The 25,058-nt window shown below is 36.1% G+C and overlaps 2 protein-coding genes across 2 annotated transcripts in view; both read right to left on the bottom strand.

Moving 5' to 3' along the window:
• Positions 1 to 3,477, bottom strand: part of LOC150100712 (uncharacterized) — a 169,485-nt gene extending 166,008 nt beyond the window's left edge. Inside the window, exon 1 of the mRNA XM_090401824.1 lies at positions 3,362 to 3,477. Within this exon, the coding sequence (XP_090257950.1) occupies positions 3,362 to 3,418 (57 nt within the window). The 5' untranslated portion in view covers positions 3,419 to 3,477. The remainder of the gene's footprint in view (positions 1 to 3,361) is intronic.
• LOC150100711 (uncharacterized) overlaps positions 3,455 to 25,058 on the bottom strand; it is a gene marked incomplete at its 3' end in the record, with an annotated part of 75,587 nt that continues 53,983 nt past the window's right edge. The window contains exon 3 of the mRNA XM_090401864.1: positions 3,455 to 3,827. Within this exon, the coding sequence (XP_090257990.1) occupies positions 3,455 to 3,827 (373 nt within the window). The remainder of the gene's footprint in view (positions 3,828 to 25,058) is intronic.

The raw sequence follows: 25,058 nt of genomic DNA, 5'->3' as shown, positions 1-25,058 counted from the left end.
TATGTTATTGTTGATAGTGATGTTTTCTACCTGGTGCAGGACACCAGAGTGTACAGAGGATTTGAAATTGGAAGTGATCACTATTTAGTCTTGAGCAGAATAAAATTGAATTTCATATTGAAAAGAATAACATGTGAGAAAGTTTTAAAGCGAATAAAAGTTGAGCAGCTCTCAGATGTGAACTGTAGACTAAAATACAGAAAGATTATTGAAAAGAAAATGAAAGAGTTTGAGAATAGGAATCAAGCCTTGGAGATTCAGTGGCAAACTCTGAAAAAAACATTGATTGATTCTGCCAGAGAGTCATGTGGTGAGGTTGTGTGCAAGAATAATAAAATCAGAACTCCCTGGTGGACACAGATAGTTAAAGAGGCAGTGAAGGAAAAGAAGAAAGCATATCAAAAGTTCCTGGCAAATAAGTCAGATTTTACTCTTACTGAATACAGAGACAAATGTAAGAAAGCTAAACAGTGTGTAAAACTAGCTAAACAAAAGTCATGGGAGGATTTTGGCAAGAATACAGAAAATAAATATCAAGAAGGTGGCAAAATATTCTGGAGGTTGTTGAAGAAGCTTAGGAATGGAGGAAAGAGTGCTGTAAAAGGAGTTAGAGATGATAAAGGTGACATGAAAACAGGAGAAAAAGATATCCTTGAAGTATAGAGTAATTACTTTGAAAAACTGCTAAATGAAACAAGCAGTGATGACAGCACAGTGATAAAATACACTGACCAGGCATGCAGTCAGGAATACATATCCATACTTGAAGTAGAAAAAGCCATCAAAGGCTTGAAATGTGAAAAGGCAGCAGGAGTAGATGATATTCGACCAGAAATGCTGAAGTATAGTGGTATAAAAGTCTTACAGTGGCTGCACTGCATAGTTCAGAAAGCCTGGACAGAGGGACGAATTCCCGATGATTGGAGTAGAGCTCTCATAGTACCCATATATAAAAAGGGAAATAAAACTGCATGTGAGAATTACAGAGGTATTTCCCTACTGAGTGTTCCTGGCAAGATCTATGCAAGTATACTTGAGAAATGGTTGAGAAGAATTGTGGAAGAAAAGCTTGGTGAAGAACAAGCTGGATTCAGGCCAAATAGAGGCTGTCAGGATCAGATCTTCACTTTACGACAAATAGTCGAGAAAGCCTGGGAAAATAAAGATCTGTATTTAAGTTTTGTCGATTTGGAAAAGGCATATGACAAGGTGCCAAGAGAGAAGCTATTCAATACGCTGCAGTTATATGGTGTCAATGGGGCATTATATCAAGCAATACTTAGTCTTTATTTGAGTTGTAAGTCAGCAGTTAGAATTGAAGGAAGTACAGGAAGATGGTTTAATGTTAAATCTGGTGTGAGACAAGGATGTACATTATCCCCTCTGTTATTCATTATCTATATGGATCACATTATGAAGGAAAGTGGTATTAAACCTGATATCAAAATTGGAGATGTTAAGGTCAGCTCTTTGCTTTATGCGAATGATGTTATACTACTAAATAAATCCGCTACAAGTGTGCAAGATTCACTGACTAAATTGAATAGCTGTTGTAATAGATATGGTATGAAGGTCAGCAATAAAAAGACAAAGACAATGAAAATAGGCAGAATCATTGAAAATGTCTACTGTGTTGTGAATGGAGAACCTGTGGAACAAGTAAAACATTTCAGCTACTTAGGCACGATTTTTACTGAAGATGGTAAATTAAATATATAAATAGACAACAGAATCAACAAAGCTGGTATGGTAAGAAGTCAACTGAATGAATTTATATGGAATAAGAGAGAAATTAGCCAAAACATTAAATTAGCTGTATACAAGAGAGTGTTCAAACCAGTTTTAACTTATGGATCTGAGAGCTGGGTCAGAAGTAAAACACTTGACCAAAGACTAGAGACCGCAGATATGAGAGTCCTGAGAAAGATTCGAGGCGTGAACAGACGGCATCAATGGCAATATCATATTAAAAATGAGGATATTAGGAAAGAACTTGACATTGTCAGCATCCAGGAATGCGTTAGCAGAGCTAATCTCAGGTGGTATGGTCATTTAAATAGAATGGGAGAGGAAAGATTAGCAAAACAAGTGTTCTCTGCCAGGTTGGCAGGAAAACGACCCAGAGGAAGACCAAGATATAGGTGGATTGATACGGTACAAGGTGCCTTAGACGATAGAAATATAAGATCTGATAATGTTGGAGTCTTGACAAGTAACAGACTGATTTGGAGGAAAATTGTAGATAGGAAGTTAGTAATGATGTAATTTTTTCATGTAGTACTGTCATATCCTGTACACCCCTTGAGGGTACATGGCAGGAATTTGATGATGATGAAATGTTAGTTTTGAAAAGAGTGATGACAATTAAAATATACACTTCATTTTATTTTCCCTAAAATATTTATTTATTATGTGCAATGAAGTTTACGTACAATTTATAATTTTTTATAATTTTATACTATGTATTTGTTTCATAGTTTATGTTTTCTTAACTTACATGAATTAAATAAAAATATATTTTTGTTGGATATGTCATTGTTTATATAATCTTTAAAAAAAAAATATTTCGGAAACTAACCTTACTTTTTCTGTTATCTGAGTCTCACATAACGCGACATTTTTGTGGAACCTAACATCCGCGTTATATGAGGGTTAGCTGTATACCTACTCTATAATATAAAATGATAAGGCTTTTTTTGTAACGTTTTGTGTCACGTTTTTTGTCAAGTTATTTGAAACATTTTGAAACTCAGGGCTACCCTGAGTGTTAAGTCATCAGAATTCAAGAACAGGCCTACCAGTCTGGTACTCAGGGGGTTGGATGCCGTAGGTGCCAGAACCCCCCCCCCCTTTTCAAGTCTTCAAAATTCAAGGAGAACCAGCCTACCAGTCCGGAACTCAGGGTGTTGGAAGCTGAAAATTCGGAAGGGGGAACGGAACCCCCCTTTCAAGTTTTCAAAATTCGAGTCATCAGAATTCAAGGAGAACCGGCCTACCAATCCAGAACTCTGGGGGTTGGGTGCCTTATGCGCCGGACCCCCTCCCCCCTTTCAAGTCTTCAAAATTCAAGTCATCAGAATTCAAAGAGAACCAGCCTACCAGTCCGGAACTTGGGGGGAATGGGTGCCGCAGGCGCCGGGGGGGGCCCCCATGGTATATATATATATATATATAACTACAGATAAAAATAAATGATAAAAGCTGTTTCCAGAAAGTGTTCTTTCAACAAAGGAAACTGACAGAAACAGAAAGACCAAGAATAAAGTTGCATAAGATCAAAATAAACAACACAGTTTAAATCCATAAAGGAAGACCCCCCATCCTGCACAAATACGTTACATAAGTAAAATAATATACAAACCTCTGCCTGTGATGACTGACCATGAAGTTTGGCTGATGACAAATCTTCTGATGGCATGGCATAAGACAATGCAACAGGGAAAATGGTCTGAGATGCAGATGATTTGGCACAAGAAGTATTTTCATGGTTCAAGTCTTTGGAACTGGAAGGTTGATCATAAATTCTCTGAGTATTAGAGGATTCAGTCATTTGTGCTACAACCTGAGAATATTCTGGAGTTACTGAATAATTCTTCCAAGAATTTTCCATTTGCGTTCTGCTTTTAGAAAACATACTCGTAGAGTTTTCCCTGCCGCTATTACTGCTGGAAGGCTGTTCGGATAAGAGGCAGCTTGTGCTCTCAGCCCCTGAGTAGGTTGTGGCTCGGATATGAACATTGGTGTATACACGACTCAATCTGGCATTCTTGGAAATGGTAGACATCATAGTGGCAAGCATATTTTTGCCAACAGGTGAGTTGACATACCTAATTTTTGAGTAATAAAATACTTTTTTTAGTTTTCTCTAATTAGTTTTCTCGTGATATTACTAAATGTTACATTTAGTAATATCAAGTCATTCATTGAAACTTTATTGACTATGATAAGGTTACAAAAACATAAGTGTACAACTAAATAAATATAAAGTTCGATTTGAATTATCCAGATAATATGCTAGGATTAGCTAGGTGTGAGATTTTGAAGCAAGAGGAAAGGTCACCTGCTATCCCTGCAGAGAAAAGCTTTCGACCACTCCAATTTTACTTTCAAATTGTTTAAGTGATTTCACATTGCATTTTTCTAAACTGTTAAATGGGTAGTTAATTATGAATTTTAGTTTAGTTTTAGAATGGAAAGAACATAAACTAAAAATTTACTACATTTAAACTGTGTGTATAAACATGCTTCACTCAATCCTTATACAATATTCTAGGTAAAGGAATCTGATATTAAATGATGAACAAGAAGGCTTTAGATATAAAAGATTATGCACAAATCCAATATTTGCAGTAAAAAAGAGAAAAATTTATAGAATATAACACTCCACTTTTTATGTGTTTTGTAGATTTACAAAAAAAAAAAAAACATTTGATAGTATAAAATTACAAGACATTAAATATAATAGTGAAAAGAAAAATAACATACAGTAAAGCTTGTGAAAGCTCTGCTTGGAAAGAAGTCAATGGACACTGTGATGGGCAAGGTGCATCATACCACATAACAAGTCATGTGCTTGTAGCTGGTATAAATTGGAGGAATATGATGCTCCCAAGTCATTGCAACTGACTTAGGAGCATCACATTCCTCCAATTTATACCCAACTGACAGAGTTTGAAAGAGGCGTTGTGAAAGGATGCAATGCTGCAGGTCTATCTGTTCAGCAAATTGTTGATAAATTGTACCATCCCAGGTCAACAATCAGTGATACCATAGGGTACTACAAAGGATAACATGCAAAACCACCATTCATCAGCCAAAACATTGAATGTGGAGTTCTGGGTGTCGATTTGAACACAAATCTGCATAAAAACATTGAATTGAAGCTAACAACATGGATTTTATGGTAGGATTGCAAGCTCCACATTATCCAAACCAGTGTTGCCTTCATTGGTGCAAAGAGCATGTACAGAGAGACTTGAAACTTTGGAAAGCTGTGTTATGGAGTGATGAATCATGCTACACCCTCTACTGAACAGATGGACAGGTATGAGTGCAATGGATGCCCAGTGAACGTCTCTCTGGGCATTAATACTAACCCCAACTATAAAATTTGAAGGTGGCAGTGTGATGGTATGGTCCTGTTTTTCCTGGTTTGGCCTCACTCCGTTTGTGCCATGAATACTGAATTCTGAGAGGTATCTGAACATTCTGGACATTGCAATGCTTCCTACTTTGTGGAATTTCTATGAAACTGACTATTGTCTCTTTCAGCAAGACAATGCATGTGTCATAAGGCTGCTGCTGCTGTGACTGCATAATTTGTGGACATGAATGTCACCGCACTTGACTGGCCTCCACAGAGTCATGATTTGTGGGATAAACTGGAGTGTCAGGTGAGGTCAAGGGGCATCTGCTTCACAATAGTCCAGGACCTCATCACATGCCTACAGGAAGAATGGTCCAAAATTCCAATTGATCACTACTGTATGCTTGTGGAAAGTATGCTAAGTACGATTGCTGCAGTCATCCCAGCAAAACGAGGTTCTACATCTTATTAAGATGTGATATGGCTATTTGTTCCTCACATTATAGTGTCCATTGACTTTTCCAAGCAGTGCATTCATATACACATAATAAATGTGTAATAAGAAACTGCAATGTTAAAACAAAAGAAACTAACATGAAAAAAGAAATGCAACAGGGTGATTCATTAAGTCCACTGGAGGAAATAATATAAGCAGTTAATGATAGATAAGAAGTTAAATGGAATAAAAGTAAATAATTATACAGTAAACCTGATCTGCTATGCAGTGGCATGGTAATGGCAGCAGACAGAAAATAATTTACAAACAGAAGTATTTCATTTTTAGCATATCTGTCAAAAATATAATATGGAAATATCAATCAACTGTGATTAGTAGGCAGCCAATCAGGTGTAAGTTAGAAATAAACAAAAAATAACAGAACAAGTAATGTGGTTAAATCAATTAAGAATTATTATCATCAGAACTCCATGGAATCAGGAGACTCATCATAGGAGATCTCATTGTAACAGGAACAATTCATAATACATTGACTTAAATGCACTCAAGATACTTTCAGGAAATGTATTCCAATCACCCACCATGCCCCACGCAAAAAAATCTACTTCTTGCCCACTTGCTCACTCCCTCCTTATACAGCTTCCAGGGATGGTTCTCCTGCTGTCCAGCAATTCCATGTAAAATCTCATCCACATTAATTTGGTAATTACCCCTTACCAATTTATATGTCATGATCATATCTCCCCTCTTCCTTCTATCCACTAGGCTCAGTGATTTGCATTCTCTCAATCTGCCCTCATACTTCACATTCAGGAGAAAAGAAACAGTCAATTATCTCTAACAACTTATCGTTCTTTTGAAAATCAGACAACCAAATCTGTGTACATTAATCCATATGCAGTTTGATCAAAACCTTGCACAATGGAATCATAACATCCTTACTTCTACATTAATATCAGTGTTCTCCACATCACTGCCACAATCCATTGTGCTGTTCTCACAATTTTAGCATAATGAACCAAAATTCCAAGTCCTTATCCACAATCACTCCCATATCTTTCATCTTCTGTGCCTCCTCTAAAGGTATCCCAACCAATCTTATACTCTCATCTTTGCTCCGCAAATTTTAAAACCTTACACTTTGCTACATTGAAATGACATCACACACACACTTGCCCATTCACACAGTCTATTCAAGTCCTCTTGCAAGGCTATATCTGCTCTACTTCTCAAAACTCTATCCAACTTTTGCATCATCTGAAAATGACTGGGTGCAAGCCTGCCATGAAAAAATGCTTTTTGTTTGGTGCAGGTAATGTTGTCAATACTCATACCAATAGCTTCCACACACACACACCAAAAGGATAGATGGCAGTATGACGTGTGTAATACATGACCTCCCAATGTAGAAAAAAAAAAGAGACTAGTCTATATAGGATGACCTGGAAGGGACTTTATTTTTAGGGCATAATTAAAAGAAATATAAAAGAAATATTTTTATCTAAAGGGGGGGGGGGGCTGTCATTTGATTTACCATAAATGCTTCGAATGGGTGATGTGTTGAAAAGCAAAGATGACTAATTAGATACCCTTATGATGGATCAATTCAAACCAACAAGCTTGCTCTCCCTTGCAGAACTGTAAACCTGGGACCCATAAATCAAGCTTTGGATGTACAAGTGCACAATAAATGTGGAACAAGGAACATCGGTCAGCACCCTATTCAGTTAAGGATAAAGTGTGGAGGATATTCAATGCTTTTTTGCACTTATCCTGAAGATGACTGTGTGTGTGTGCGTGCATTCTCCTCCTAATAGTAACCCTACCAGGAGGTAATTTATTCCTACATGCTCCATTGCATACAATGCATGTATTACATGTAGCTTCCAAGTATTGATTAATATTTACATTTATATTTTTGCATATATATGTACATATTCCAACCTTTACATCCATATTTATATTTTTATATATAAATATACTTACATTATATAATCCATACAATATCAGTAATTTATGTTACTTTACAATGACTGGTAGTTGATCTTATTGGTAAATTTAATTAGTTCTGAGTAATACTTTTCGATAAGTCTCTGTTTTGACACTGGCAACTTGTCTCCAGAAGTAATAACGTGTTGCATTAGGAGCATCCAGACAGAGTCCAGTAGCTGACAGTCGTAAAGTATGTGGTCAACAGTCTGTTGAAGGTGTGAACTACAAATACATGATGGTGATTCCAGGATGTGGAATCTGTGTAAGTAGTGTCTTAGTTTCTATGTCCCATTAGTAGCATGGTTAAACCTGAAGAAATGGCATGCTTTTTCAGCCAGAATCTGTTTCTGATGCTAGGAAAGAATTCTTTTGTTGTTGATCCGTTTTTTGGTGTTTTCCATTCTTCTTCCAACAAGTCTAGGCTTCTTTCTTCTGCTAGTGTTTTTATAGCAGATTTCGAGTACTTTTGGTAACTTATTTCTAGCCATTCGTTTCTTGCCGCTTCTTTAGCCAACTGATCCGCTCTCTCGTTTCCTGCTACCCCAGTATGCACGTTCACCCAGCAGAATTTGATTTTCCATCCCGATAGAGAGAGATTCCAAACCAGCTTTCTTGTATGTTCTATTAATGCTATATAATTGTTCTGGTTTTTTTTATGCCGTCTATAGTGCTTCTACTGTCACTGTAAATTGTTGCTGTCTTTTGATGAGAGGTGTTGACTTTTAATTCCTGAAGATATGCAAGTGAGTGAACTATAGCAAGTTGTTCTGCTTGGTTGTTGGAACAGAGAGGATGCAGTCTAGAGCAGCGTTCTTGTATAATGGACTGCCTGTTATATGGAATGAAAGAACAGTCGTATATTCTATTAATCAACATTATTAAGTCAACTATCTTCCGGAAGTGACTTCGTATATTAAAGATAATTCTTGTACCTTTAGGCAGATCGGTGTTAGAGCTGCAATAACACAAGATGCCTCAAAAGATATTGTCCTATATCCTTTAATTATATGTATGGCTATAAGGTATTGAACTCTGTTTAGTTTCTGTCGATTTTTCTTTGATTTTAGTGAATGTTTCCAGGCAGGTGCAGCATATGATATTAATGGTAGTATAGCTCCGGTATATATTGTTTTCAGTGCTCGTTGGCCTAATCCCCACTTAATCCTTGCCGGCTTTGCTAGAAGATTTACAATTTGTAAGCTTTTTTCAGCAACATATGAGATGTACTTGTTGAAGGTAAATCTTTCATCTATTATTACTCCCAGGTATTTAGCTCACTGGCTACCTCGAGAACTTCTCCATTTAAGACCGTAACAGGTTGTTTTGATTTTTTACGCGAGATGTGGAGCATTTTATACTTGCTGCTATTGAATGTAACTTTCTTCTCGCATGCCCACTCTGGAATTTTAAAGAGTTCTTCGTTAGCTGTTACTTCTAGTTGTAAGCCGTTGCGTCCCCAAATCATTATCATTGCATCATCGGCAGAAACTATGACTTTTGTTTCAGTAGTAAAAGGAAGTCTTAACAGCAAGTCGTACTGGATGTTCTATAAGCCTGGTCCACAGCAGGAGCCTTGCAGGCAGACTTGTTTGACTTCTTTCGTTACAGTTGTGGTTTTTAATGTTATGGTTGCTCTTCTGTCTGTAAATTTTTTTTTGTAAGATCGAGCAAGTTTTATGGACATTTTAAATCTCTTGATTGATTATGGCTAGCCACCACGCAGCATTGAAAGCTCTTTGTACATCGAGTGAAATCAGTAGTATGTCTTTTTTTTTTTTGCTGTAGACTGTCTTCTGTGAACTCTTGAACCTCCATAATTGCATCTACTGTGCTGGATTTAGGTCTAAATGCATATTGGTTGACATAGTACATTATTCAGTTTATCAGAAGTTTTTCTAGCACCTTACCAACAACGTTTATGAGACTGATTGGCCTATATTTTCTAATTTTGTCAGATGTTTCTTTTCCTGGTTTGATTATGGCTATAATTTTAAAGCGTTTCCATACTAAGGGAAATCGCCTCTTTTTAGGCATTTGTAGTAAACTATTGTTATGAATTCAGGGAATTTCACAAATGCTCTTAGAAGTATATCGCTGATTATTCCGTCCTCCCCAGGAAATTTACTTGTATCCATTGATCTTAATACTGACTATTTCATTAATTGTAAATAATTTCATTAGGAGCATCTATGTCTGTTTTCATTCTTTCTCTGTAAGTTTGTGGATTTCTTCATCTGTTGATTCATCGTCATTGGGAATGAACTTGTTGATCATAACAGCTGCAGTTTCTGCTAAGCTTTTAGTGTAGGTGTCACTGTCTGTTTTCTTGATGGTTGGTAACATAGGTGTTGTCTTATTCTTACTTGATGCTAATTTATATATACAATTCCAAGGATTCGATACGGTTGAAACAGTACAGAATTTTTTCCATGATTCCGTTTCGCATTTGTAATTTTTGACTGATAGCCGTATTTGGCTTTATAGTAGTTCTGTCTTCTGCTTAAATCTTGGTCATTGTATGTTCTTTGATATAGTTTTCTGAGTGCGTTAACACATTTTCTTAGGATTGTTAATTCGGCTTTCCAACAAGGAACTGATTTTCTTCCTTCAATGTATGTGTGTGTGTAAAGAAAGTTCGCTTTTTTGCACACAAAGAAAACGAGCAAAAATGGAAGGGGACCAGTACCATCACTGAGAGGTCCCCTCCATCACAAACATGTGCCTCACATGGAAGGGATCATCATCAATGGCATCAGGTAGTTGAATACAAAGTAGAACACAAACAACAATGGATTATTTAAAACAGTAAGGCTTTCTTATATAGTGAAACCTGTGGAACATACATAACTATAGAATCACACATAATAAATTTTTTAAATAAATTTTAATAAATAAATTTATTTATTAAAATTAATTTATTTTAATAAATAAAATAAAATATATAAAATAAAGTTAATAATTTTTTTTCATTATATAAATATTTCATGTTGTGTCATAAGACATCATCAATACAATTATCGAACACCAATAGGAACTGAATTCAAAGAACAGTAGCATGCATGCTTAAATTGGAATCCCTGTAAGTATACGGTCATGGTGGATTAAACCTAATGGGCTGAAATTAAAACTAATTAAATTAAAATATAACAGATAAATTTATTTAATACAACTGAGGATAACAATTTCCCAAACTTTTAGAATAATGAGACAGTCGTTCCGATTAAGATTCTATGGAGTAACGGTCGATGAAGGCTACAGCACTTTCTTTATATAAATGTTCATGTTTATATATAGATCTATGTAGCAGCATAGCGTTTCACCATTGGATCCTGTGGTTAGTGTTTTCGACTTCATGTTGCGCAAGGCTAGATTTATGACATCTGATAAGACGAATTGTGGTCTTGATGTTCAGAGATACGTTTATTTATAGATCTTCCTGTTTGTCCAGTGTAAGATAAGTTACACGAACATGTACTTCATATACGCCAGGTAGCATCATTGGTGAGAGTTTTGTCTTTTGTAGAAGGTAGCAAGTTGTGAATTTGGTTGATGGGCTTATAGGTAGCAATGAGTTGACATTTTTTCATAATTTTTGCACACACACATTCAGAGATGCCTTGAATACATGGTATAGAGGTACTGTGGGCTTCTTGTCTGGTTGATCTGTAGGAGAGTGGTTAATTATTTTTTTGGGTTATTATTGGATTATATCCATTTAGTAAGGATATTTCTTTGATAATTTCCAGTTCATGTTTTAAAAATTCTTCAGAAGAACAAATCTTGTGTGTTCTGGATATTAAAGATTTTATGATTCCATATTTTTGAGATGGATAGGTGAGCTAATGTATTGTGGATATAACAACCTGAAAAAAGTTAGTTTTCGGTAGAGAGAAGTGGAAATGGATCCATCTTGTTTACGTAGGATGTGTACATCAAGGAAGGAAATATCTTTTGATGATTCTTTTTCTAGCATGAATTTGATATGAGGATGTAGGGTGTTGAAAACACCCTACATCCTCATATCAAATTTTTTGGAGAATTGGAGAATCCTCAAGCGTTTTAGATTCGTTTTTTCTCCAATAAAATTTTTTTTTGAGAAATGAGTAGAGTTTTAGTTCTGTGACTCCAAAACTGCAAAGACATAATCAATGTCCTGTAGCCAAATTGTTAGTTTTGGATCAAGAGTGAAAATTCTTTCTTCTGGGTGTTCAAAAAAAAAAGTTGGCTAAGTTAGGTGATAAGGGAGAGCCCATTGCTGTTCCTTCCTCTTATTTATATATTTTATCTTTCCATATGAAGTAACCTGATGCGACTACAAATTTGAATAATTCCACTATGTCTCACCAATGATGCTACCTGCATTTACGAAGTACCAAGTTCGTGTAACTTGTCTTACTAAGAATAAACAGGAAGATCTATAAATAAACATATCTCTGAACATCAAGACCACATCCATCTTATCAATCATCACAAATCTGGCCTTGCACAACATGGAATCTAAAAAACTAACTACAGGATCCAATGGCAAAACACTATGCTGCTATGTAGATCTATATATAAACATGAGTGTTTATATAAAGAAAGTATTGAAGCCTTACTTCATAGACCTAATTAATCATAACGACACTATTCCAAAAGTTTAGGAAATTGTTATCCTCAATTGTATTAAATAAATTTATCTGTTAATTTTAATTTGTTTTAATTTCAGCCCATTAGGTTTAATCCACGAACACATGACTGTATACGTAGAGGAATTCCAATTTAAGCATGTAAGCTACTGTTTTTGAATTCAATTCATATTGTTGTTTGATAACTGTACTTAAGATGTCTTATGATACATAAGACGAAATATTTGCATAATTAAAAGAAGTTATTAACTGTGGCAGACGTATGATCCTATAGTTAAAACCATAAGAACTGTATAATGTTATACACAGAACGTCAAGGAATAACTTAGGAAATAGTATTTTTATTTTTAAAAAAAAAATGATGTGTGATTAGAATAACTCTCCCATATCTTCGCTAGTGAGACGTCGTCACCAATTCAGGTTCAGACGGTGTAGTAAGATTTTGGCACTTTCTTTAAATAAATGTTTGAATTAATAGCAGCAACAATGGAGTAAGCACATTTCAGACCATAGGATATTGTGGTCTGTATGTATCTCATGTTGCCAGGCCATATTTCCTATTAATGATGTAAGATTGGTGTTCTTGCATTCCGTTCTCCAATGAATGTCCAGTTAATCTGAAGTAAGAAAGATGACAGGCATATGGAATGGAAAACTACGATTTACAGCCTTTACAACGCTTGCAATATGCCCTCTAAAGTTCAGTCCACTGTCAACCATCACTCCCAAATCTCGAATCTCATCCACTTCCTGGAATACAGCACCATCAATATAGTACACACACATAGCCTTATATTTCTGAACTCAAAATGCACTTATTAATATTAAAACTATAACCCCAATCCTTTGTCTAATTCAAAAGTCTATTCAAATCTTCCTGAAGGAAATTAACATTAACAGCAATACTCCTGATATTTCTACCTAACTTTGCAAACATTTGAAGATTCCAGTCAATCCACATGAAATATCATTAACAAATAAGTTAAACAGTAGGGGATCAAAGAACAGAACCCTGAGGCACTGGTCACCTTTCTTTTCTAGGACATTGCTACATCATACACAACTTGCCGATATTGTACAGAAAGCCAATTTTTAATCAATCTAACAAATCTGTTATCCACTCCCATCTTCTGCAGCTTATACACCTTATTTGATAGCTTACCATTGTGATTACATATGATAGCAAGCATTTGATAGCTTACTATGTGGTAAGCTAGCAAATGCTTTTGCAAAGTCAAAAAAAAAATCACATTCGTCACCTTACCATAAAATGTAAGCAGATTGCTAAAGTAAGACCCGCCTTTCACAAATCCATGCTGACCATCATAAAGATTATCATATTCTATTCCTAGCCAATCTCTCTAACACCTTCACTACAACTGTAGTTATACAGACTGATCTATAATTGGAATTATAGATCCTAGAACTATGCTTGAGGAGTGGTACTATTTTGCCTTCTTTCCACTCCTTAGGAACCTTAACCACTGCAAGACTAACTGAATAACCAGGTCAAGGGCACAGCTAACTGTTGTGAACATTCCTTAAAAATATGTGGTGATATATCATCCATTCCTACAGTCTTATTAACATCTAATCTGATCAACATCTGATACCCCCTCTGATTCTTTCACTTCCAATTCTCCTAATACTTGCCTCCCCTCTATTGAATGGCATCATTTACACCAGCATGATATATTCTGATAAAGTGCTCATTCAATAATTCCACTAAAGGCTTTGCAACAGTCACTCTGCTGGCATGACTATCCACCAGTGTCAACCTGCCATAACTATTATTCCTCTTGCTTGCAATATAGCGAAAATATTCCCTTGAATTAACCTTGGCGTGACCAGCCAATTTCCTCTCATACTGCATTTTTCTTTTCTTTACCATGCTTGTCACCTTCCAAACCTGCAATTTATAATGCTTCATGGATCCGATCAGTACCAATTGTCTTGGGCCTCCACCATAACATTTTCTTTTCTAACACAGCTTGGTTGATTTTACTGTTCAGCATATTTACTTGTTTAATCCATAGAATGCAGTTATACGAGGGTAGTCTGAAAAGTTCTCGGCCTCAACCATAGATGGCAACACTATCGGTAAGATTTTTTTTTCTAAGTTGGTACATCTGTCATAAGCATCCATGTGAAATTGCAAGTCATTCTATCAAGTGTTGTCTGTATTCCTTGAAATGGATAAAATTTGAGTATCGTGCGGTTATAAAATTCTTTGTAAAAGAGGGTTTAAAGCCAAAAGAAATTCATTCAAAGTTCATAAAAGTTTATGGGCAGTCTTCTCCTTTGTTTTTGACAATTAAGAAATGGGCTGATGAGTTTAAACATGGTCGTACCAGCCTTGAAGATGATCCACATGAAGGACGTCCAAAAAGCATAACAAATGGTATTGGATGACCAGCAAGTCAAAGTGCATGAAATTGCTGAGACTACAGGCATTTCAAAAGAACGTGTAGGATATATTTTGAATGAAGAATTGCAAATGAAAAAAGCTTTGCGTAAGATGGGTAATGCGCTTGCTCACAGCAGATCAAAAGCGCACTTGCATGAAAATCTCTGAACAGTGCTCGAAGCGTTTTAACAAAAATAAAACTGATTTTGTGTGTCGATTTATTACTATGGATGAGACTTGGATTCACCATTACACACCAGAATCCAAACAGCAGTCAATGGACAGAAGCTGGTTGTTCAGTGCCAAAGAAGACAAAGTCTGTTCCATCAGCAGGAAAAGTCATGGCATCGGTGTTTTGGGATGCTAAAGGCATTTTGTTGATTATCTTGAAAAGGGTAAAACGATAACCAGGGAATATTATTCCAATCTTTTAACCAGACTAGATGAAAAAATTCGTGAGAAAAGACCGGTTTGCAGAAGAAAAAAAAACATCTTTCACCAGGACAATGCACCTGCTCACAAAGGTGTTTTGGCAATGGGAAAATTATAAGATCTGCACTGACTTGTTGGAACATCCACCCTATTCCCCAGATTTGGCTCCCTCTGACTTCTATCTCTTCCCAAAACTAAAACTCTTCCTCACTGGTCAGCGTTTTTCTTCGAATCAAAAGGTGATTCCAGCTGTAGAAGGGTATTTTGCAGATCTTACCGAGAACCACTACAGGTACGGGATAATGGCGCTGGAATAAATGTATTAGTCTTAAGGGAGATTATGTTGAAAAATAAAAATAATTTTGAAATTATAAATTCATTTTTTTCATTGTTAGGCCGAGAACTTTTCAGAACAGCCTCGTGCATTGCATGTGTCAGATACTGCCTTATGAATTTTCATGCACTGTCAACATCTTTTCTGCACAGCTGATCTACCCAACATATTAATGCTAAATGACTAGTTTCCCCATAATTACCCATCTTATACTTCCATACATACATATATATATATATATATATACACAGTGGTGCCTTGGTTAACAATGGCCTCAGATAACGACGAGTGGCTGTAAGAAAAAAATCTCTTGGTTAACGACTCTCGATTATGTGAACCTCTATCCAATCTAAAAAACCGGAATTTTCCGATCGCACTCAGCCACGTGCGGGAAGACATTGTCGAATAGAAAACAGCTATGCGACATAGCTGTGAAGCTCAGATATGTTTGACCCATCATAGCCAGCTGTTCACGTTTTCCGTTCGTTGTTTCTTTTCTTGTAGTGTACTGTGCTTTATTTTAAAATTTGTGGTTATAAATGCGTTTTATGATGAAAATAAGTATTTAAGCATTTATTTTTTATGTGTTGGTTCATATAGACAATAAATCGGCGTGTGCATGTTACTGTTCGTTCACCATCAAAAGGCAAAATCAAATCTCATCTGTATAACAATCATTGTATCTATAAGCTGCTAATCAGTGTATGTTATGGTAAGTGCTGTATCTAATATCGTCACCTTACAAGCAAAATGCACTAAGTCAAAATTGCAGGTTTCGAATTTAACTGTTAACTTTTATTTCAAAAAGTTTTTTTTTTGAACTTTTACTTTTATTTTCAGGTGACGATATGTTCTTTGTATCCCTTGTCTTAGTGTTGTACAATTTGTAATAATACCATATTTTGCATATCTTTTTTTTTTTATAGAGTGAATTTTTTTACTGTGTGACAAAATGGGTCCCAAAAAGAAAGCTAGTAAGGGAAAAAAAAAAAAAAACAGAACAATTTTCTCTATTGAACAGAAGAAAGAAATAATAGCAAAACATCATTAAGGTGTGAAAGTTATGCAGCTAGCTCGAATAATATATGAAACCAGTTCATTCTACAATATCAACCATTTTGACTAAGAAAGAACTTATGATAGCTAAGGTTGCTAAGGGAACTTCAAGGTTGAATGTCAGAGGGCTTCTTTTTGAGCAAATGGAAAATCTATTACTAATTTGGATCAAAGAAGGAGAAATGGCGGGCAATACTACATCTCAAAAAATGCAATCTGTCAGAAAGTTAAACAGATTTATCAAGATTTGAAAAAGAAGACTTCGGGATCAAGTTCCGAGGTAGATGATGATGATGATTTCAAAAGGTAGCAGAGGTTGGTTTGACAACTTTAAAAAAAGAACAGGAATTCGTAGTGTGGTCAGACAAGGAGAGGCAGCTCGTGCTGACAAAGCAGCAGCAGATAAATTTGTCAACAGCTTTACAAGAATTATAGAAGAAGGAGATCACCTACCTCAACAAGTCTTCAATTGTGATGAGACTGGGTTATTTTGGAAGAAAATGCCCAACAGGAAATTTATCACAAAAGAAGAAAAAACACTTCCTGGGCATAAACCAATGAATGATAGGTTAACATTGCTTTTAGCAGCAAATGCAAGTGGAGACTGCAAGGTAAAACCAATGTTAATTTACCACTCAGAGAATCCCTAAGCATTCAAAAAGTTCAATGTCTCTAAATTCAATCTCGGTGTTTTGTGGAAGTCTAACAGCAACGCCTGGGTCACAAGAATAGAATTTAGAGACTGGATTCGCGAAGTGTTTGGATTAACTGTCAAAGCCTATCTTGAGCAAAACAATCTGCCTCTAAAAGTCATTTTAACCTTGGATAACGTACCTGGCCATCCAACGGGCATACAAGAAGAGCTACCAGAGGAATTAGATTTTATCAAAGTGATTTTTCTTCCTCCCAAGACTACATCTCCGATTCAACCTATGGATCAGTTGATAATTGCAAATTTTAAAATACTTTACACAATGGCACTTTTTACCAGGTGCTTTGAAATGTGTGAGGCTACCAACATAACCCTAAGAAAAGTTTGGAAGGAAGAATTCGACATTGTCATAGCAATTAGGCTAATTGTAAAGGCTTGGCAAGAAGTAACAATGAAATGTCTCAAAGCAGCATGGAGGAAACTGTGTCCTTCCTTAGGTAATGAAGAAACTTCAGATGAATGGCACAAATTAGTAAAGGATATTGTGGCAACTGCTCATGATCTTAACTCTTAAATTGGAGATGCATGACCGAGAACCGACTCCTGATGAGCTAAAAGAACTTTGCAAGCAGCAATGTGAAGAAAAGGAAATGGAAATTTCATCTGAAGATGAGGTTGGAGAGAAAGAACAAATTACGACTGCTGAAATCAAAAATGTTTTGGCAAAGTGGGAGGAAGTTCAAAATGTTGCTATGAAACGGAATTTAAACAAATCTGAGGTTATCAGAACTGCAGATCTATTTAATGAAAAGTCCATGCAGTTTTTGAGAAACATTTTAAAAAAGAGGCAGAGGCAAACAACTCTAGACATGTTTTTTACAGTTCCATTTGTCAAAAAACTCCGAAGTGAGCCCAATTGTCCATCTGGTGAAGATTGATAATTCAAAACTGTTTTCATGAATAATTCATTTTATTAATGTTAATTTGTTTTGTAGCAAATACATACAGTGTACTGCATAATAAATGTATGATATTTACCATATTTTTATAACATTTTAAATGAGTTTTTATCTGCATTTTTAATATGTACTATGGTTGTGGGGAGGAGCCGGAACAAATTAATCAATTTTCAATTAAATCTTATGGGGAATCACACCTTGGATCACGACGGTTTTGGTTAACGACAGTAATCCTGGAACAGATTACCGTCGTTAACCAAGGCACCACTGTATATCCCTTTTTGTAAAGGACTTTTCTTGTTTCGTCACTTCCCAAACAAGTACCTCATGATCACTCTCACCAACTGGATGCCATCATATCTCATTAACAACTACATCTTATGAACTTATCACCAAATCCAAAACACTAAAGCCTCTAGTTACTCTACTCACATTCTACTTAAGATATTTATCTCTCAGAAATTCAATTTTAATTGCACAAAATTTGTTTGCTTACACTTGGATAAATGATTAAACCAAGTATATAATTTCTTGGTATCTTTAATTTATAGCATGACGAAGTGAAAAAACTTTCAATAACTATCTGTAATCCAAAGTATTTTAATAATAAGTTGTGGCACCTTTTGGCTACTTGTATATGGAAATATTACTTCAGCCTTATTATCCCCTCTGCTAAGATCTCGAAGGTTGAAACTGGTCTGGGTAGTGACCCTTCCCATAATGCATAGCATTATACATGTCTGCAAGAATATTTGCTTTGCATTATGGGATACTAAGGCAAGTGAGGTGAAGTCATTAGTTTCTATATACGAGTTGCCCCAGTCCTGAAAATACTTTAAGCACAAATGTTGTTTGTTTATACTTGGATAAAGGAAGATGGGATGTTGACTAGGAGAATTAAAAACTGATAATAGAATAGATAATATTTCAGGGACTTTGCAATGGATAATATCCAAAGCGACTTGCACATAAACCAACAGGAGGAATACAATCCAGGATTTTAAAATAAAATCAGAGGAATTAGTAATGGATCGTATTAATTACCCATAGTATATATATGATATGATATCATCATCTGATTTTGGAATGGAATGAAGACTAAGGGTAAAAGTGATAATTAAGAGCATCATGGGAAATTGAAAGGCAACCAACTTTCAGGTATGACAATAGAGTTTTAAAATGGGAGCCAACAGCCTATACAGCTTAGTTTTCATGTTATGCCCCTTGGCTGGAAAGCTCTGAATTCAATTCCCATCTAGGATCGAATGAACTTTTATCAGGAATTTAACTGAGAACAAGTTAGTTAGTATCATAAAGGAGGCAGAGCTTTCCACTCAGAAACTATGGTTTTTCATCCCACAAAATAGGGGAACTAGCCAGAACGCTAATTGACAGCTATAATATACTATGCATATAGGATTAACTGCCCTATCAGAGCATTAAATTAGGTTTCGAAGAAGCCAAATTACTTGGCTGTAACAGATTACTGAGTCTAACATGCAATGGGAAAATTGGAGGCACTGATCAAAAAAAGAGAAACAATCTTAACTGTCTAAAATCTTATCGCTAGAAGTTTCATAATAAAACTGGACTTGGTTGGATGACTAATCATGTTCTCAAGAAATGCTATAACAAAAAGCTATGGAAATAAATATAGATCTGAAAAATCAGCTATTAAGATATAAGATATTAACTGAAGACTGAAAAGTAACATTAGAATTTACACTCATATTTGTAGATTTAGGGACTCAAAAACACACGTGTTGAACAGATTATTTTATTAATTACAAATAAAATAAAACTTGACGTTTCGACCTCTATATCGAGGTCATCATCGGAAGAATACAACTGTATACAGAACCAAGCTACATGCTTATGCTTTCTATATCAGTAAACTAAATCTACGTAGTTAATAAATCTTTTTTCTAGCCTGACCTCTAGTGATAGAAAGGAAAAACAAAAATAAAGAAAGAAAGAAATAAAATTATATATAAAAAAAAAAAAAAAAAAAATTATATATATATTATAAATAGATAAATGCAACTACAATAAACTGTTAGAGTCCTCATGTATTAATATTCTGGATAGTTACAAAATGATTTCTTTCAGTTGCTATTGAATGTTCTAAACACTTCACCAGGTTGTCTTCTTGTAGTGGGAATTTTTCTAATGCTAGTTTAGGATGTTATACAGGTTGTAGATGGGTCCTCCACATTCTTGAAATGGTGAGGCCATCATTTTTGTTGAGATTTGGGTTGTGTTTGAGCATTTCACAAGACTCTTTAAATTTTCTCTCAAACCAGGTTTTGGTGCGGTGTAGGGACTTGGTATTTTTCCAGTCAATTCTATGGTATGTTTGGAGTGCATGGTCAGACAGGCCTGTTTTACCGAAGTGGAGGTATTTAATGTGTCGTTTGTGTTCGTCTTGTCTGATTGGGATAGTTCGTCCTGTTTCCCCTATGTATGGTATGTTACATGTGCAGTGATTTTGTATACCCCTGGGTGTGCTAGGTGTGGAAGAGGATCTTTAGAGGAACTGAGTAGGTGTCTTAGCTTATTTGGGGGTTTAAAGGTAGTTTTAATGTTGTATTTGCAAAGTGTTCTGTCTATTTTTTCAGAAATGCCTCTAACATAAGGAATGGCAATGGCATTCTTGAAATCTTTTTTGTTCTTACTGGTATCTTTATGGAGGATCTTGTGAATAGTTTTTTTATTGTATCCATTTTTGATAAATGTTTGGTTGATGATTTTGTATTCTTGGTTTAGAGCCTGTTCATTCGAACAAATAGTTAAGGCTCTGTGTTTAAGGGTGCTTATAATACCTAATTTTTGTGTTGGGTGGTGGTAAGAATTTTTGTGTATGTATTGGCCTGTGTGTGTAGGTTTGTGGTAAACTGAGAAGGAGAGACAGCCAGAGGGAAGATGTGTGACAAGTGTGTCTAGGAAAGGAAGAGAGTCTTTTTTTTCCATTTCAATGGTGAATTGGAAACGTTTGTGTTGTTTGTTTAGGTGGCTAAGCAATGTATTTAGAGCTTCGCGGCTGTGGGGCCAAATGGCAAAAATATCGTTGACGTATCTGAGCCAAATTTTGGGCTTTAGACATGCTGTCTCTAGAGCACATTGCTCAGTCTTCCATATAAAAGTTAGCTATTGGGGGAGAAAGTGGTGAGCCCATGGATGTACCTTCTTTTTGAAGGTAACAATTGTTTTGCCATACGAAATATCCGGAGCGGAGTACGTGGGCAAAAAGGGCCGTGATGTCATGTGGAAATATGTTCTGTAGTAGCAAGATTGTGTCATTGATTGGGACATTGGTGAAAAGGGAAGTTATGTCAAAACTGACTAATAAATCTTGGTCGGTGAGTGTAATGTTTTTGATTTTACTGATGAAATGTTGTGTATTTTTTATGTAGGAAGGGGACTGACCTACCAATTCCTTGAGTGTGGCAGCTAATTTTTTTGCTAAGAGATAATTTGGGCTGTCAATTCCTTCAACGATCGGGCGAAGTGGTGTGCCAAGTTTGTGTATTTTTGGCAGGCCATAAATTCTGGGCGCACAGGCATACTGAGGTATTAATTTTTTTGTCGTTTCTTCGGGCCATGTGTGGACGGATTTGATTAATTCAGTTGTTTTCTTTTTGTTACGTTTTGTGGGGTTGTAGTTAACCTTTTGGTAGGTGTTATGGTCCGATATTAACTGGTTCATTTTTTCAATGTATGTCGTACGGTCTAACAGGACGGTGGAATTGCCTTTATCGGCTTTCGTTATTATAATATCCTGGTTATTTTTTAAGGATTTAAGGGCTAGATTTTCGGTTTTTTTATGTTGGTGTTTAGTTTTTGTTAGAATTTAGTATACACGATGTTTCCATTCGTATTTTATCAGCCAGAATGGTGGGGAGGGATCGTAAGCCTCTCTCGATATGATACACGATATCAAGCTTGTTTACTGACCTCGGAGTAATGGCGTATATCAAATCTTTCTTTAGCAGCGAGAGTTCACCTTCGGTGAGAATGTGGTTTGATAGGTTGATAACTGAGCATTGATCCGATGGTGGTTGGTGGCTCCAAACATTGTTTGTGGGCGATTGGTTGCTCCTGTTAGACCGTACGACATACATTGAAAAAATGAACCAGTTAATATCGAACCATAACACCTACCAAAAGGTTAACTACAACCCCACAAAACGTAACAAAAAGAAAACAACTGAATTAATCAAATCCGTCCACACATGGCCCAAAGAAACGACAAAAAAATTAATACCTCAGTATGCCCGTGCGCCCAGAATTTATGGCCTGCCAAAAATACACAAACTTGGCACACCACTTCGCCCGATCGTTGAAGGAATTGACAGCCCAAATTATCTCTTAGCAAAAAAATTAGCTGCCACACTCAAGGAATTGGTAGGTCAGTCCCCTTCCTACATAAAAAATACACAACATTTCATCAGTAAAATCAAAAACATTACACTCACCGACCAAGATTTATTAGTCAGCTTTGACATAACTTCCCTTTTCACCAATGTCCCAATCAATGACACGATCTTGCTACTACAGAACATATTTCCACATGACATCACGGCCCTTTTTGCCAACGTACTCCGCTCCGGATATTTCGTATGGCAAAACAATTGTTACCTTCAAAAAGAAGGTACATCCATGGGCTCACCACTTTCTCCCCCAATAGCTAACTTTTATATGGAAGACTTTGAGCAACGTGCTCTAGAGACAGCATGTCTGAAGCCCAAAATTTGGCTCAGATACGTCGACGATATTTTCGCCATTTGGCCCCACAGCCGCGAAGCTCTAAATACATTCCTTAGCCACCTAAACAAACAACACAAACGTATCCAATTCACCATTGAAATGGAAAAAAAAGACTCTTCCTTTCCTAGACACACTTGTCACACATCTTCCCTCTGGCTGTCTCTCCTTCTCAGTTTACCGCAAACCTACACACACAGGCCAATACATACACAAAAATTCTTACCACCACCCAACACAAAAATTAGGTATTATAAGCACCCTTAAACACAGAGCCTTAACTATTTGTTCGAATGAACAGGCTCTAAACCAAGAATACAAAATCATCAACCAAACATTTATCAAAAATGTTGTTTATTATTTTAACGGTATAATAGAACACAGAAACTAAGTAAATAATTGATTTATTAACTTGATGCTGATATTTCGCTGGTATTATAACCAGCATCTTCAGAGCACAAAAACACTGTTTGTCACAATACGCGAGACTAAAACAACATGGTGTACATTAACAAAATTGTAGCAGCAACACAAAGACTAGAGTCCTGATTTTGGCGCCCTCTATCTGAAAAAAACAAAAAAAAAAAAAAAAACGCTATCATATATTGCTAGAGTCCTAGAAAAGTGCTAGTTTTTCCTTAATATGACTGTCTCCCAGATCTTCGGCAAGTTAATACAGCCATATTTGTTGAGATTTGGAGTGTGTTTTAGGGCTTCTGTCGCCTCTAAGAACAATCTCTCTGATTTATATGGGTTTCTGTGTAGTACTTTTGTGTTTTTCCAGTTGATCCTGTGTGCAGGGGTATCCAGAGCATGGTCTGCTAGGCCCGACTTCCCATAATGATATTTCCGGACGTATCGTTTACGTTCGCTGATGCGGATATTCACAGTTCTTCCTGTTTGACCGTAGTAGGCTTGATTGCATGAGCAGGGTACTTGGTAGACTCCTGGATGTGATAAAGGAGGAATGCTGTCCTTGGGTGAGCGGATGAGGGTGGCTAATTTGCTACATGGTCTGAATGTAGTGCGTAGTTTATGTTTAATGAGAATTCTTGAGATCTTTTCGGATGTGCCTTTAATGTTAGGGATGGTGACTGTTTTGTTGTAGTTCTCTGTGGTGGATGGTGGGAGGGGTTTCTTAGGAGTGTTTAGTATTTTGTTTATTTTTTGTGGATTGTAGCCGTTGGCCAAGAAGGTGTGGCGTAAGTGAGTCAGTTCAGCAGTAAGAGCCTTGTCATTTGAACAGATTGCTCTCGCTCTATGGGTTAGCGTTTTTAATATGCCATATTGTTGAGAAGGATGATGGTGTGATTGTTTGTGTAAGTATCTGCCTGTATGTGTGGGTTTTCTGAAAACTGAAAATGATAAGGAACAAATCTATCATATAACTATCATATTAAGGAAAAACTAGCACTTTTCTAGGACTCTAGCAATATATGATAGCGTTTTTTTTTTTTTTTTTTTTTTTCAGATAGAGGGCGCCAAAATCAGGACTCTAGTCTTTGTGTTGCTGCTACAATTTTGTTAATGTACACCATGTTGTTTTAGTCTCGCGTATTGTGACAAACAGTGTTTTTGTGCTCTGAAGATGCTGGTTATAATACCAGCGAAATATCAGCATCAAGTTAATAAATCAATTATTTACTTAGTTTCTGTGTTCTATTATACCGTTAAAATAATAAACAACATGTTCGACGAACACATAAGTCTGTCCACACATTTATCAAAAATGGATACAATAAAAAAACTATTCACAAGATCCTCCATAAAGATACCAGTAAGAACAAAAAAGATTTCAAGAATGCCATTGCCATTCCTTATGTTAGAGGCATTTCTGAAAAAATAGACAGAACACTTCGCAAATACAACATTAAAACTACCTTTAAACCCCCAAATAAGCTAAGACACCTACTCAGTTCCTCTAAAGATCCTCTTCCACACCTAGCACACCCAGGGGTATACAAAATACACTGCACATGTAACATACCATACATAGGGGAAACAGGACGAACTATCCCAATCAGACAAGACGAACACAAACGACACATTAAATACCTCCACTTTGGTAAAACAGGCCTGTCTGACCATGCACTCCAAACATACCACAGAATTGACTGGAAAAATACGAAGTCCCTACACCGCACCAAAACCTGGTTTGAGAGAAAATTTAAAGAGTCTTGTGAAATGCTCAAACACAACCCAAATCTCAACAAAAATGATGGCCTCACCATTTCAAGAATGTGGAGGACCCATCTACAACCTGTATAACATCCGAAACTAGCATTAGAAAA

Source organism: Typopeltis vanoorti, chromosome 12 (assembly GCF_054136105.1).
Source record: "Typopeltis vanoorti isolate ZY-2024b chromosome 12, IOZ_Tvanoo_1.0, whole genome shotgun sequence".
Classification (NCBI taxonomy): Eukaryota; Metazoa; Arthropoda; class Arachnida; order Uropygi; family Thelyphonidae; genus Typopeltis; species Typopeltis vanoorti.
This window is presented reverse-complemented; position numbering and strand designations above follow the sequence as displayed.